The sequence below is a fragment of the Calypte anna genome, chromosome 17 (genome assembly GCF_003957555.1).
Source record: "Calypte anna isolate BGI_N300 chromosome 17, bCalAnn1_v1.p, whole genome shotgun sequence".
Lineage (NCBI taxonomy): Eukaryota > Metazoa > Chordata > Aves > Apodiformes > Trochilidae > Calypte > Calypte anna.
Genome location: NC_044262.1, coordinates 998,077 through 1,014,268, shown reverse-complemented (window position 1 = coordinate 1,014,268; position 16,192 = coordinate 998,077). Strand labels below are relative to the sequence as shown.

At 50.1% G+C, this 16,192-nt stretch overlaps 1 protein-coding gene across 3 annotated transcripts in view; it reads left to right on the top strand.

Moving 5' to 3' along the window:
- Positions 1–9,510: 9,510 nt before the first annotated feature.
- The window catches only part of NSMF (NMDA receptor synaptonuclear signaling and neuronal migration factor), a 34,107-nt gene continuing 27,425 nt past the window's right edge, over positions 9,511–16,192 (top strand). For 2 of the 3 annotated variants that reach the window (XM_030461467.1, XM_008499294.2), the window contains exon 1: positions 9,511–9,646. In XM_030461467.1, coding sequence (XP_030317327.1) covers positions 9,540–9,646 — 107 coding nt within the window. In that variant the 5' untranslated portion in view covers positions 9,511–9,539. The remainder of the gene's footprint in view (positions 9,647–16,192) is intronic. The other variant, XM_030461468.1, reaches the window with a different exon arrangement.

Below are 16,192 nucleotides of genomic sequence, written 5' to 3'. Positions count from 1 at the left end.
TAATGGCTACAGGGTAACCTTTCTCCCCAGAGTTGTGATTTTCTCAAAGGATTGAATGAGGCTCATGTCACAAGACATTTTCCATCCTGCTGCACTGATAGGTATATTTTTAATCCCTGGATTCTGTATTAATTGTGTCCTCTCTATTTTTCAGCCTGCATGTCATGCTGGAGTGACCCACTTAACCAGGGCACCCATTTCACCCACAAGCTCCTTGTTAGCACCCTGCCAACCCTGCCATCTCCCCAGGCTGTGGGATTTCCAGCAGTGGGTGCAGGCAGCTCAGCTCAGCACGGAGCTGGAGGGCCCTGGGGTGCAAAGCACCAGCTTAGAAACCCTACAGATGTCACCCGAGGTGCTCTCGGTTGTCAGTAGCCCAGGGAGCTTTTCATCATCCTCTTGTCTGCCATCCCCATCCTTTCTAAATGCAGGAGAGGTGAAACGAGGGCCTTGTCACTAGCAATGTGCCTCCTCATCCTGAAATGCTGTGACTTCTCCATTCCTGGAGGTTTTCAAACTGCAACTGGGCCATCCCCAAGCTTTGACACCTCCCAGCAGGAGGTTGGATAAGAGACACACAAGGTTGCTCCTGATCAGAAGCTTTTTGTGCTTCTGTAAGTCTGTGAAACAAGCCTACACCATCATTAACTTTTCTCTTGTTTCTCGTATGCTTCGTGAACAGCTTCTGACTGGTCCTGGCTTTCCCAGGCATGGTTTTCCCTCTGTTTACCCTCCTGCATCAGTATCAGCATCACAGCTCATTGTGGTTGCTGTACACTGGTTACTTTCTTTCTCTTCACAGATATTTTCATTTTGTTCCCAGTTGTTTGCAGGTTACCAACTTACAGGGTGAGCTTTCAGCTGAAGTTCTCTTTTCTTAGCTCTACAGCATTCACTTCTCTGGCCTGTCACAAGCTCTATCCAAAGAACTGCTGATTCCCCAGTCTATGGAGTTTACTTTTCCTGACAATTTTCTTCATAAAAAAATGTCAGCACCTCCATGGAGTTTGAGAAGTTGCTCGTTCCATGAGGGATGAAAAGCCCAGCAAGGCACAGCATTCCAAGAGACTGAAGTGACTCAGGAGCACGCTGGCAAAGGAGGCTGGAGGAGCAGCCATGCTGAGACCCCCCTGCCCTGCCTGGTGCCACGGGGTGGTTCTGCTCCAGCTGGTCTGATGCCTCAGCTGCTCTTCCTGTGCTGGAGCATCTCTGCTCTCCCTGGCAGTCTGCTTCACTGCTTCACTATTCTTAGTTTTTCTTTAGGTCTAACCTGAATTTCCTCACCACGTTTTTGTCCCGTTGCTTGTTGCCCTGACCTGATTTCAGGCTCAGACATAGCCAGGGCTTTTTGCTGTGGTTCCTTCCAAGTCTTTAATTTTCTGGGGTGAACTGATTCTGCTTTCAGCCTTTGTCCTCAAGCTGCACTTCAGCATCATCCAGCTCCTCCTGGTGCTTCCTCTGGTCTCTCTCCAACCAGTCCATCTCTGCCCCAGAATGCCACAGCCAGACCTGCCCCAGCTCCTCAGGCTGCTATTGTACCAGTCATGGACACAAGGGCCATTGCTGGAGTATTTCTCATGCCATGACATTCACCTTTTTTGCACAGCACAATTCTGTTGGCTCTGGTTCAGCTGAAGATCTGCAGCAGCTTCCAGGCCCTTTCCTGCAGAATGGATTCAGCAGCTGCCCACCCCGAGCTCCCTGCCAAATCTCTCTCGGCATCCATCTGATGTCACTGCAAACCTTTGGGAGCTGCTCTTCATCCTCCCCACAGGAGAGCAGGGACAGCAGCAGGGATGAGCCCCTCTCTACCTCATGCTCACACCATAGCTGCTTCTTTCCTGTGCCCTGGGCTATTTTGTTTGCAATTGTGGAATTTTTTTATCCTTGCCAAGCAGGTCTGACCCAGAGGCTCTTTACTGCCTGTGCCTTTGTGTGATGCCCCAGCTGGAGCAGATGGCATCTATTTTCTACACCCCCACCATGGCCAGGAGCTGCTGCTGGCCCTGTGTGTGTGTGTGTGTAGCCCTGTGTGAACCTCCCTGTGCTGCTCAAAGCTGCTTTTTGCCCCCAGCACAGACACAGACACAGACATTTGCTTCAAGGCAGACAGAGGGGCTGTGGAAAGCCCTGCAATGCACATCATGGAGCAAAGCCCAGCTCTCCTCTTTTCTTCACCTCCCTTTTAGCTTCTCAATCCTTCTGCCACAACCATTGCAAATAGTTCCCTTCCACCCACAAAGAGGGAAAGGCTGAACACATCCCTCCCCATCCTCCAGCTGAGCTTTCTGAGTCATCCTCCTGGTACTTCTCTACCTGCTCCTCTCCTTGCTCCTCTCCCCACGCATCGCTGCCTGGCGCAGCCTCGTGTCGGGGGAGCTGCTCCTGCCCTGGTCAGGGCCAGGGACAAATGATTTCATTTCAGCACCTCTGTACACAGCAAGGCTTGGATGTGGTGCAGGGTATGGTTGGAGTGGAGCTTCAGGAGTGAAGTGTTTCCAAGGACAGGTTCACACAGCCCTCCTTAGGGGCAGCATTTTCTCCTCCATCTTCTCTCTAACCCAGCCACTTCAAACCTCAGCTCCTCTGCTGGTGTCAATGTCAGAACAAAGTCAGACTGTTATTTTGCCAAACAATGAAATACTGAGATGTGGATGGAGTAAAATCTGAGTAATCAATGAATCACTGAGCAATCAATTACCAGCAGATCTGTTCCTGGAACTGTTTTGGGCATCCTTAAGGAACCTCCACTGTAAAGGGATAAGTCCTGAATCTGCATGGCTGCTGAATGGTTTGTGCTGAGGTCCCTGGGAGTAAAACCTGTCCCTGGTAGGTACAAAATTGGTTCCCCTTTACCATGAGAGTGGTGTGTTACAGGAGCATATCACCCTGGGTGTCACCATCCAGCAAGTGTCACAACTTGACCAAGCAATGTTGCTCTGGCTTAGGTGATGCTGCTTTGATCAGGCAGCAGGACCAAAGACCTCCAGAGAGACTTGCACAGGTGTGAAGTGAAGAAGTCAAGGAAGCTTTTCCCTGTATGACATATCCACATTGGTTTTTTAATTTGTTATATTGATTGGGTTTGGTTATTGTAGTTTATTCTGAGGGACTGGCTTATATGTCAATGTGATGCCACGAGCACGAGTGAAATGATGTTACCATCCTGCTCAGATCCTCCCTCCTGCTATGGCCAACACTCCTTTGACTCTGAGTCCTTTGTTTCTCTCCACCTGCCCTGTTACTTTAGAAAAGAGGAGGGAAAGAATGCTATGGTGCTCTAGAAACACTCACTATCCTGTCAGCTCTCCTGACTCAGAAACCTGAGTCTGCCTGTGTTAGTTCTGAAAGTTACAGATTCTGGGCACAGTTGCCCCACATTGATGCTGAGGTGCTCTTGGGCTCTGGAGAAGGTCAGAAAACTGACTTGGCACATGGAGGAAAGGTGTTCTGCTGGTGAGGTGGGAGTGAAGGAGATGAGAAGGAGCAATGGGAAACACTCTGGTTGTGTTCAAGCACGGAGGGGGCTGGGAAAAGGTCAGAAGGGTCTGCATGGTTGGTGGGGTTGGGAAGGCTCCTGTTCTCTCCTGACTGAGTGCTGTTAGTATTACTATTGTTACTCCTCGTGTTGTTTTTAATTTATGAGTTGCTGTGCATGCATATTAACAGGGGTATGTATGGGCCTGGGTCTGCCTGGCTCCTGTCTACCTGGCACAAGGCATGGCTTGCATTTAGAAAATTATTTTAGCCTTCTAGGGCTAAAATCTGTTTTTGGGCAGATTTGTTCAGTTTGCTCATGTTTCAAGTCCTCAGTTCTGAGTAGGGTTCCCATTTGCAATATCAATCCAACAGATAAGAGGCATGGCTGAGTGGTGAGACCTCTGTGTGAGCTGCTGTCACCTGGGTCCTGTAATGCCACCAAGACCTGGATGGAGCAGCAGTGTCAGGGAGGCAGCTGAAGATCTCAGCCAGCAGAGTAATAGCTAATTGAGTGTATTTCAATCATGAGATCCACAGAAGGAAAGCAAACTCCGCAGAGTAGAAGGAAATTGCATCTTAGAGCAATCTGAATGTGGGTAGATAATTAGGCCTATATTTCATGAGAACATTTGCTGGGCAACATAATGAAAAGGCCAGCAACATCATTTTCTTTGAGCAGTCTGATGCCTCCCACTGGGGCCAGGCTGTGCCAGTGCTGGGGTTGCAGTGGGAGCAGGGAAGGACCTGGCCTGGCCTGAGGGGCTACTGCAGGGGGGAGCCAGGCTGGAACCTGCCCTGCCCATCACTGCAGCCTGCCCAAAGCAACCTGCTGAGACTCTCAACAAGAAGGTACCTCCAGAACATCCCCCAGCCTTGTCACCTCCTGTCCTGGGGAAGGGCAGGCACAGCAAAACGTGGTCAGGGGGTGCTGCCAGCCCTGGGGCAGTTTGGAGGCTCCAGGAGGGAAGCCAGGCTGCTGGGCTTTGTCCTCAGCACAGACAGGGTCAGGACTGCTGCTCTCATCCCAGGAGAGTGCTCCAGCCCTCAGATCCCCTCTGGACTATGGCTATGCACTGGAAGTGAAGCTTCAAGGCCTTTTTCAATGTTGTTTTTTCCAAATTTGGGATAGAAAGTCTCTGCTTTTCCACGTCCTCCAAGCCCAGCAAAGCACATCCTCCCTTCCTTATCTCCAGCCTGGACAAGAGCCACTTCTGGTGTGCCCTAGCAGAGGTCCTGCTGCCTGCTGCAGGAACAGACAGATAATAGAAAAGAATATTTTGCTTCTTCATAACGCGGATGAAATGAGAAGATCTGGGAAAGTGTGGTGATGTAGGAGAGTGGAGGAGAGGGCTTAATCTTTGACCACAGGGCACCTTGTGATCAGTGCTTACAGGCTGGATCTTGATGATCTTTAAGGCTCCTTCCAACCCTGAGCATTCTGTGATCCCCCTCCTGCCAGCCCTGCACTCATTGGCATGCCAGGACTGGTACATGTCACATAACAGAAAACAAGCTGGCTGTGTGTTAATTACTGATTAGGTCTTCTACTAAAATTAGCTGGGGGTGAGCTGGCCTAACACTGGTTCTGAGTGCTCCATTTCCCAGCTGGTTCAGAACTGTTCATCCAGAGATTGGGACTCTCTGGGGCTGCATTTGAACAAGCACTTATGTCCTGATGATAAATGCCTCTCAAGAACAGCTCTGTCCAAATGAATCTGCTCAAAGCAAGCCATGGTTCTTGGCTAACTCCAACTTGTTAGCTATCAATATTTCTCCTGTGATGCACTGCCTGATTTTAATGATGCCAGCACTGGAAAAGTTATTTTCTTACCGTGTCTCATTAGGGTCAAGTTTCTAATCAGTGAATTCAATAGGAACATCTTGAAGTGACAAAACTGGCCAAGCAGGGAGGCGGGCAGATGATGTTTGAGTGACCTCCTGGTAGCTGGGAGACCTTGAGCTTCCCAGTGCTGTTGGCTGTACCTGGTGTCCTCAAACCCTTTCCAAGCAGGGTTGTGCAGATGAACTCTGACAGCTCCTCCACCACCTTGGTTTTATCCCCATCTCTTCAGGGCTGCTGGGACACTTCAGAAGAGCTGAACTGGGGCACTGTGTTTGTGGACAGTGAATTTGTCTTCTCATTTTGGTCTGGTGCTTCTCCTGTCCCCACTGCACTTGGCCAGTCTGATGTATTTATGACCCTGAATACCTCAGCATCCTCAGCAAGCTTTGTCAGCCCTGGGTTCAATTGTTCTTCAAGATTATTTCTGATTATGCTGAAGTGAACAGGCCCCAGCCACAGGTCCCTGTGGGGCTCCATTCAAGCCCTCCCTCTGTTCAGGAGCCTGCCTACTGATAGTTACTCTTTGAGACTCCTCAAAGCAGTTATTTATCTATTTCTAGCCTTTTCTTTTAATCTCATGCTATCTACTTTGCTGTAAAAAAACTCCAGCAACAGACTTTTTGGGAATGCAGGCAGACTAACCAGACTAACCACTTATCAGTTGCTTTAAAGAACTGTGATAGATTTATGAAGCATTTCTTTATTCAAGAAAAAAACACCTCCTTCCTCCCCCTCCCTCTCCCAATATTTCTATAATAATAATATTATAATAACCACAACCAGTTTGCCCAGGAGCGACCTCAGACTTCATGGTTTGTAACAACCCCAGTCCCTTGCCATTTGTCACCCTGCAGCTCTCAGACACTGGGCCTATGTTATGCACAGTGATTACATGCTGCAATTAAGTAATTAAACTGCTTCATCTCTTCATTCCGCAGCACTTAGCTGAACCATCTCAGTCTGGTGAATTTGCACTCTTTGCTTTGGCTATTTATTCCTCAATGTCTTCTGCTGACACTTGAACATCAGCCAGATTCAATGCCATGGCCATATAAAGATGAGTTTTGGCACAGGGATTTCTCTGAGCTTTTCCTCACTGGCTGTAGATGCAAAATATTCATTGTTTTTCTGTTCTGACCTTACCTCCTACAAATGCTCCTCTTGCACTGTGGCCAACTTTTGTCTCTCCAGACTCCAACAGGCTTTCTGGCCTTCATGTCTTTGAAGAAGTATTTATTATTATTATTATTATTATTATTATTATTATTATTATTATTATTATTATTTGGCTTTGCCTTTTGCAGGTTGTTCCTGTAACTGGTTTTGGCTTGCCCTTTTTCTCCTTTGGCACTGAAATTGTCAGGATACACATTCTTTTGTTTGTTTAGACAAAAATGGCTTTTCTAAACATAAAAAGGGCTGTATCCCTAAAGCCTGAGAATGATCAGGACATCTCATCTCACCTCAGCCTGATCTAAGATCTAAGGCTTTGGGTTTCCCATTAGGCAGAGATGTACTGGTTGGTTTGGCAGGATGCTGAGATACCAGTTTAAAAAACCTGGCACATTTATATGGACAGAAATCCTCACTGGCCAGGGTCAGTTTTGCCTGCCTTGGGCTATAAGATACTGCATCTTCATCAGTGGAAGGAGGGCAGCATCCCTCTGAGCAGCCATGATTATTCTGGAAGCTGTTTTGGGGTATGCTACCCTAGGATGATGTGAGGTGCCCCAGGAGAGGAGGTTTGGGGTAGAGGCAGAGGGACTGCAGTGCTCTCTGCCTCCTTGGCCTGTTTGCCTACTGCCTGTGTCTGGAGGGCCTGTTGCCATGGAGAAGTGATGGAGAACAGCCTGACTTTTTTCCTAGCAGGATGCAAAGGCTTCTCTCCAGCTGTAAGGAGCTGGAGGCCTGCTTCCTCCTCTTCTGTGCCTCACTGGGGAAACCCAGACCCCCAGATACCTGGGAAAAACCCAAAGGCAGGGAGGAAACCCTAAATGAAGGTAGGGAAAGGAGAGGAAACTGCAGGGAGATGGACCAGGGCTCATGGAGTGCTACAGAGCTTGCTGCTTCTTAAGGGCACACAGACCAACAGGTGCCTGACAAGGGAAATTCCCATTAGATCTAGAGAAAAAAATCTTTCCCTGCAAGACTGGTGCAGGCCTGAGACATGGACTGGAGCTGTCGTGGGATCTCCATCCTCAGAGCCCTTCAGAACCCACCTGGCCAACCCCTGAGCAACCTGGAAGTGAGCACTGCACTGGGCTGGACCATTCCAGCCTCCAAGAGCAAGACCTTGCCAAGGAAAGGACAAGAGCTTGGGAGAGCTCCAAGAGGTCAGCTGGGCTAAGCTAAAAAGCAGGGTGATGTCTTTATTTTACACACATGGCACTTTTTCTGCTCACAGCTTGGGTCCAAGTTAAGATACACTTCTGAAAGTTTGTTACTGACACTGGATTCCCCACTGGATGGTAAAATTCCAGCTGACAAGGTAGCTGCATCCCACTCCTTATGTCCCCACAAACAAGGGGAGCTGGATTCTTTTTTTTTTTCTGCTAGCTACCTGAATTACTTTATTTCTTAGTTTGGAGATTAATAGACCAAATAGACTTAATTTATTCAAATCCTTTTATGTGTTTCCTTGCAGATCTGACTTTGGACTCTATGGAGAGAGAAGACTGCAGCTTTCCCCAGACTCTCGGTCTCTTCCATGCAGGGTCTTTGAAGGACAGTGAAACTTGTGCTACAGGCAGGTAAAGGGATGACAAGGGATGTCTGTCTGTCTCTCACTTCCTCTGGCTTCCTCTTCACAAAGCTTGTAGGGAATTTAATGATCAATAAAACTTTTACTCCTCTGTCAGATATTGTTGAATGGGCTGGCTCTGATCCATCCACCTGGTCACAGAGCTGGGGGGCTGCCCAAGTGTTTTTTCTGTACGTATGGTCAGTAATACTTAAACACTTGCTGCCCCCACTCACTCGAGTACCCTGAGAGCAGATTTAAAATATATTTCTTCAAGGAAAAACCCTTTTTCAAACCCTCCTAGGGATCAAAATCTACTTCCACAAAATTGATCTGAGGGCTGGAAACTCTCTGCTGTGCAGCAAGGCAGAAGGAGCTGGGGTTGTTAGGAGGGGGAGGAGAAGGCTGCTGGAATGGAAGGTGGGGGGCTGAGGGCAGGTGGTCTCTGAAGGTCCTTTCAGCCCAAGGAATTCAGTGATTCTGTGGGTTGGGAATCTCTGGAGGCTCTGCTGATGCAGCTGCTGCTCGGCTCCGTGCTCTGGGGTTGCTTTCAAGCATCCGATGGCCCCGAGGAAGAAGGTGTCATCTCTGGAAGGTGACACTGGGGATGAGGAGGTCCCTGGGCACCTGGCTGCTCCTCCCGGCTCTGCTGCTTCCCGTCACCTCTAGGAGCTCCTCTGTGCCCTGGGACGATGCTGGTGACAGCGACAGGGACACAGCCAGTGAATAACAGGCATTTGTGTCAATCCTTCAGGGACATTGTGCTCATAACCTGACAGCTCCACCTTCACCACCGCACCCGCCCTGCCAGCAGCGGGACCTCCGTGCACCCACCCGCTCACTGCCCAGCTGCGGGAAATGAACCCTGCTCGAAGCCTTCCACCGCTTCCCGCAAAGCCAGCCTATACTTCCATATCAAAATTACTGCTTTTTTTTGCGGATTTCAGGTCTACCGCCTTATGGGAGCAGAGGAGGGGGAGCATCCCCCCGGACCTCACCTCACCCCTGCCCGGCTCTGGGCATCCCCCCCAGGTGCGGACACACACCGAGGAGGGGAGGATCGCGATGGCGGGGGACAACCGCCCACCCCCGGGGGTCGCCAGGCTCAGGCACCCCCTCTGCTCCCCTCCGGAGGGGCCGGAGCCCCACAGCCCCATGCTGCCCCCCATGATGTCAGCCGTGAGGAGGAGGAGGCGGAGGAGAGAGCCGCCGACCAAATTTAGCGGCGTTTCCTGGGTGGTTTGGCCGCGCCCGGCTCCTCCCTCCCTGCTTCCCTCCTTCCTTCCCTCCCCGCCTCCTTCCCTCCCTGCTGCCGCAGTCAATGAGGAGGCAGCGGCGGCGGTGGGAGGCAGCAGCGGCCGGGGGCAGCGGGGCGGCATGGCGGGGCGCTGAGGGAGGGTGGCAGCCCTCGAGGGGTCGGCGGCTGCTCGCCGGCACCCGGCCCCGCCGCGGCATGGGCAGCCGCGGGGTCCTGCGATGAGCGCTCCCCCGGCGGCTTTCCCCCGAGCGAATATGGGCACAGCCGTGTCCAAAAGGAAGACGCTGAGGAACGAGGCCATGTCGTCGGTGGCGGCTAAAGTGAGGTGGGTGCTGGGGGAACCGGCTCTTCCCCCCCGCTCCCCCCACTGTCCGGGGCAGCTTCAGCCGCGGTGCCGGGGACGGGCAGGGCTGGGGGGCTGTGCCCGACCCCGGGTCTTGTCCCGCAGGGCCGGCTCTGCAGGGCGGTTTCCCCCCGGGGTCGGGAGTGGCAGCGTGGGGTAGGAGGGTCCCTTGGAGGGACCCCGATAGGTGCCAAAAGCGGTCACCACAGCGTGTCCCCAGCCTTGGGAGAGCTGGATTTGTCCCCAGAGCTGTCCCTGCTGCTTCTCGGCTCACCTCATCCCCAGGTTTGATTTGCTGGTCGGCAAGGAGCAGGTTAGAAGGGGGTTTGTCAGGGATGGATCTTTAAAATCTCGGGGAACTGGAAGTGTGGTCATTTGGCTTGGGGGTTTTCGTCAGCTTGAAATGCGTTCTGCACGTCCCAGGGCAAAGCCAGCAGCTTTCTGCAAGGGGGTCTTGCTCCTTTGAATGGAAATCCCACTGTGTGAAAATCCAGACTCGCCATAGCTGCCTGCTCTGGCAGTGTCCTCAGCCCCTACAGTGACCAGTTAAAAGATTTGGGTTTTATATTGTGCCTGTTAGGTTTTTATATCACTTGCCCTACAGTGTGGAATTTTGCCCACTGCCTGGTTTTGGTGCTTTTTAGTACCAAACATGGGAGATCAGAGAAAACATTTGTGGCTTGATTGTACTTAGCTAAAAAAAAGCTATTGCAGGTGAGCTTTGCTTTGGTGGCTTTTGCTCAGCAAGGTGGGAATGAGCCTTCTCCCCCACTGCAGTGCAAGTGTCATGGGAAGCACCTGGTGACTTTGGGGGCATTGGTGCAGGTTTTCAGCTACTCCTGTAGCACGGTTGTGCCAAGGGGAAGGGCTTTGCTACTTCCAGACTAGCTCCTTGCTGCTGGGAAAAAAAAAAAAAAAAAAAAAAAGAAAGGAGAAATAAACTTTCTGGATGCGTTATATAACATCTCCTCTGTGTTAGACAAAATTGCATTAGAATAAGCTGGAGTCGTGTGTAGGACTGGAGGTGTGTGGCTGAGAGATCTCAGTCACCTCTCTGGCTGTAGCTCAGCATTATGGCATCTCCACTGTGCTGGGAGGAAAGGGGGTCTTATGGCTTGAAGGGAAGAGATCCAGAGATGCCTACTGACATTGTTAAGGAATCCATCCTGCAAAGTCTGGAGTGCCTCTGGAGATAGCTCCCTGGGCAGAACCTGGAACTTTTCCCCACTCTCAGATGCATCCCGTTCATAACCAGTAACAGAAATGGGAATGCTTGCAACAGCCTTCAAAGATCTGGAAGTCAGATTCTTTTTGAAAGATGTCAGCCAGGTGAATATCCAGAAATGACACAAAATGCACCATAACTGTTTTAAGGATTCTCTGGGAGTGGGATTAGCCAGCCAGTCACACAAACAACACAATTTGGTAATTGGTAAGAATTCAAATGGTAACGTGGGTGTTTGGGAGCAACTGTTGTGTTCTGAACACAACAACTTGTTAGCCCACACCAGGATGGGCAGATGCTCCTCAGGTAGAATTGACTGTGTAGAGTCCATGGGGTGTCTGTGGGACTGATACCTGCTCCAACTCCTGACAAGCTGCTCCTACTGTTATGTGGGAGCTCCAAGGTGTCCCCAGTAGCATGAGTTGTGGTTTGACCAGAAGAATTAGCTGGGTCCATACATAAAGTCCTTGAGGGGTGTCTGGTCATGCAGACCTGCTGCCCTCTGATAGAAATGCCTGCTTGAAAAACTCTTCGGGGCTGGCAGAGGACTTGTTGTTGGGGAGCTCCCTGCATTGCCTCTTTGTGTGAGGAAGGTGCTGGTGTGGATGAGCACTGCTGATGTGCCTCTGTCCTGGCACTCCAGGTATGTCTCAGTCCCTGCCTTGTGAGGTCTCTGCCACGCTCAGAATTTCTGTGTGGTGATTACACACCTGCAGGAAGGTTTCCTACCCCCTGCTGGAAGGTTTCCAACCCCCCTGCAGGAAGGTTTCCTTCAGGCTTCCCAGACCACATCACACACAGTTCCGCCGCTCTGCCCTGGGTCGTCCTCCACGTATCCCCTGTGCCCTTATCTTCCTTATCTACAGCAGGGAGATTCTGCAAGACAGCAGATAAAGCTACAAAGGACTGTTGAGTCCTTTCCACGAGGGCTGGGGGTTTGAATCATCTGTGTGGGTAGCATTGCTGCAATGATCAGGTCCCCTGTGTTTTTTTGAGGCAGCTGTGGGCTCCTGTTCTTGTGCTGCAGGAGGAGATGCCCTGGGATTGTATCTTGGCACCTCCAGAGCTCTGCCCTGGTCGTATTTCTCCTAACTTTTATATTAGAGAAAAATCATCTGCTGAAATCTGCTGCAGGTCCAAGTGGCCAGTGCTGTATATTTATTATGGGTGGCTGGAGTGTGTGTGTGTGCACTGGGCTGCCTCCTGAGCAGGGAGCATCGTTTGTTTGCTGTCGTGAGCAACGTGATCTAAGCAGAAGGTGCAAGCTCCTTGGATTCTTAAAGTCTCTGCAGGGCGACTCGGGGGAGTCTCCTGTCCCAGGAGAATTAATTAAGCTCCATGCAGTTTGTTGTGTGCTAGATCTTTTAAATAGCTTCTTACAAAATAATGGTGTGCTTTGCTCTGCTCTGGCATTGCTGAGGGCATCCGTGACGCTGGCAACTTCGAGCTCTATAAGCTTGGCTGCTCCTGAGGGAGTTGCAGCAAACTGTATGGCACCTGGGGAGTGCCTGTGGGTTGGTGCTGGGGCTTTGGTCAAATGCCAAGTGCTTCTCTGTCAGATCTCACTCTCTTGCTGTATTTTCTTCCAATACTTGCTTTTGGTTTTTCGCCCTGCACCTCACAGGGCACAAGTGCTGGAGGCAGGGATGAAGCACTTGTCCTTGAGTCATGACCTTGGTGCTGCCCCTCCTCCGGCAGCTCCTGGATGGGCTTGTGTAGGTTCTCTTGAGGGACCTGTCTGGGTCTGACACACACTCCTTGGTTTCCTCAGCACACTGTCAAGGGCACAGATGAACCCAAGCCTTTAGAAATGGGCTCTTGTTGTCCTTGCTGCCTTGACACCTACAGAACAATACTGGCATCCCAAATGAGGCAAAAAAGTAAGCTTTGCTTTATGTTACTCTGCTAGACCTTTACTTTGGGAGTGTGTGATAGTGCAAGCAAATGGACAAGAGACTTTTGCTGGGTGTTCCAGAACCATCTCTCCTTGCTACGGTTAGCACATGAAATATTTGAGTCAAGCATCTGGTTCATTTTGCCCAATTTCAGGATTTTGGTGTCTAGTCCAAGATACCCCACAAAGTGACAGGAATTTGGTCCCAGTCCCCCTCTGCTGACTGGAGAGGACTGAAGAGTGGGTTGTGAGGTGGCCATGAAGCATTAGTTGCTGTGAAAGGGTAAATCTGACACTGACAAAATGCTGAGGTACCTGAGCACATTCCTTACCCCAGATTTCTTACTGTGTGAGCAGTTTTTGGCTTAGATTGGGGTTCTTCATGGGCTCTCTGCTTTTTTGTCCTTGTCAGTTTTGCTGTGGGTGGTATGGATTCTCTCATGCTTTGATTATCTTGTTCTTGTAACTTCTTCCTGCTCTGTCCTCTCTCCTCCTGTCCAAGCTTTGTAACTATGAATTCCTCCAGGACTCTGGGGTCTTTGTCTTTAAAAATCCATCCCTGGTATCTGATTTCCCTTTCTTGAGAGTAAGAGTTTAGATTTTTGAAATTAAAATTTTCCTGTTACCATCTCCCTCCGTAGATATTTCAGAAACCCAACTTTTGTCAGGCTGTTTCTGCTATTAGGTTTAAACAGTGTAGGTGTCAATAAGGCTGAGCTGTTAACTGTGGATCTGCTGGTGGTGTTCCTGCTCTCCTCAGTGACAGGAGCAGGATTTCTGCTGCAGGAGGACAGAGGTCCTGATGGTGCAGGAGGTCTCTCCTGTTTTCCTGAGATGCAGCACTCCCAGATGCTGTCACAACAGATTCCTGCTGCAGCTCCTCTGGGCATTACTTCTGAAGGAACAGGAGAAGGTGGTGGGTGTGCTTTATTATTCCATGTAATACTCCTGAATAGTTCAGGCTTTGCTCAGCTTGCTCTAAATGGGGTTATCTCAGGTCTTTAATGGATCTCTGAGTGTTTCAGTAGTCATTTCTTTACTCAGTTTGGTGGATTGCCTGAACTTGTGTGCATCAGTTTCTCAGAGCTGCATCAAAGCCCCTTTTGTCCTGTTGATATTAATATTTCAGAGCCTATTCCCTGCTCATCACATTTTAATTGAGCTCTTTGTTATTTGGTAGCTTTCCTCCATCTAGCAAATGTAAGTCAGGACCCTCTCTGCTTCTTCACAAAACCTCAGTTTCTTTTCCAGACCCGAGTCCAGCTTTGACATCTAGTGCACAGTGAGTACTGAAAAATGCCCTTTGCTGCTTGTATCCCACCCTCTGGACTTTTGAGGCCATTTGGGTGGAGAAGCAGCTGAGATAATGATGATGCTGATGCTGGTGTGGGAGTCAGAGCAGCTTTGGCTTTACTGCTTGGAGTCAGTAGCAGGTACCGAGGTGGTGGTCCCTGCTTGATGTCCTCCTGTGAAACCAAGCTGTGCTGCTGGGGTAACGTGCAGGTTATGGTCTGCTGCTAAAATGCAAACCTCTCTCTGGATGAGTCAGGGCTAAACCTGTCATCAGCTGATCAGCTCAGTACTACCTGCTCGTTTGTATGCAGCTTTTGCAGTGTCATACGCTCAGGGTTGTCAGGCTGGGTGTCTGTAAGGCACCTTGCACTTCATCTCATTTATGTGAAACAAGTTTCCCTTTTTATCTCTTGCCAGTTAATTTATCCTAAGGTGTCTCTGCTCAGCCCAGCTGAAGGGTTTTCTGTCCAGTGCCATCAGAAGGCTTGATGGGGTGTGAATTAGGTTGCCTGTGACAGCGGAGGCAAAACGGAGCTGAGGAACAAGTACAGCTGTGTGACTGGTATTAATACAGCGTGCTGATAAAAGAACTAGAACAGGATGAATAGAGCAGGGACCATCTGTTTGAATTTTGCTCTGATCTTATTTTGATAGTCAGTGGGTAGCCGAGGAGAGGGGGTGAATGGCGCGTTAATGACGCAGGCAGAGGCTGGTGAAGTGTGGTGACTGTGAGCACAGTGAGGGCAGGGAATGAACACAAAAGCCTTGGCAAAGGGACATCGGACAGAAGGAGCCAGTGTGGCCACCCAGGTCCCCTTGGCAAAGGGCACGTGCAGACACCTGTGGGAGATGAGCTGAGGCACAGCCAAGGAGAAGCCGGCGGCACTTGGGAAGCAGGAATGCAGAAGGAACCCACTGAGATAATGGGGAAAAAATTAGTCTGAAGTTTGCAGTGTAATTGGCTGGAAACCCCCCGTTGCAGACTGTGCTGTGCGTGTGTCACTGCCTCCTTAGCTGGTGCTGGATAGCTGTGACTAAGTGTCCACACACCCCTGCTCTTGGGTTGGGAGTGGGAGGGTAGTGACAGGACTGCAGGTTCAGCCTGGGCCAGGCAGCAGCAGTTTTTAGCAGCTCTGTGCTCCTGGGCTGGGCTTCTGACCTGTGAGGAGAGATCTGGGTACTGCCTGTTGTCTGGGGGCTCTGGCATGTGGGGTTTTACCCTCCTACTTCATCTGCTTGGGGAAGCAGGAGTTTAAACTCAGGCTCTTATTCCCCGTGACACAATTTTCACCCTGGGATGAGGTGGGATGGAGCGTGGCAATGCTCTCTGGCTCTGTGTTAGCCATCTGCAGGCTGGGTCTCAGGAAGTGCTTGGTCCTGATTTTTTTCAGCCTGTGGTTTGCAAACTAAGGAGGAAGCACTGGTTCATGTTTTAAGGCACAAGAGATCAGCTTCAGGCATTGTCAGAGTGATGAATGGACAGACTGATAGGTGAACTAACGTCCTCCTAGAGCTTTTGAACTAGTTACAGACTAAATTTAATTGTTAGTTTTCAGCATTTTTTGTCTAAATCACCGTGTTCTCTTGCTGATAATTTACCTGAGAACTTGCTTGTTATTTTTGCTTCATGGAATGACTGCTGATGCACAACAAAAGCTTCAAAGCCTTTCCCAAGGGTTTAAGTGCTGTTGTTTGTGAGTGAAGGTGATGATGCCTTGCAAGGGCAGACATTTCCGTGGGAAACCTTGGAGTCTTGGAAGTCTTGGTGAGAGATCTTGGAAGTTTCAAGCCCAGCCCCCAGCATCTCAGCGTGAGGCTATTGCCAGGGAGATCTGCTCTGGCTTGGGCTGAGCCTTAGCTGCCTCTAGGATGAAGTGCAGGAGTAGCTCAGGTGTGCTCTGTGCAGCTGCATAGCCTCATGTTGGATCCATAGAATCATTGCATTAGGTTGGAAAAGGCCTTTAAGATCATCAAGTCCAGCTGTAAACCTAATACTGCCAAGCACACCACTGAACCATGTTCCTAAGTGCCACATCTACCTGGCTTTTAAATTCCTTCAGGCACGGTGACTCCAGCACTTCCCTGGAGCCACTTTAGCTCTAAACTTTGCTACCTG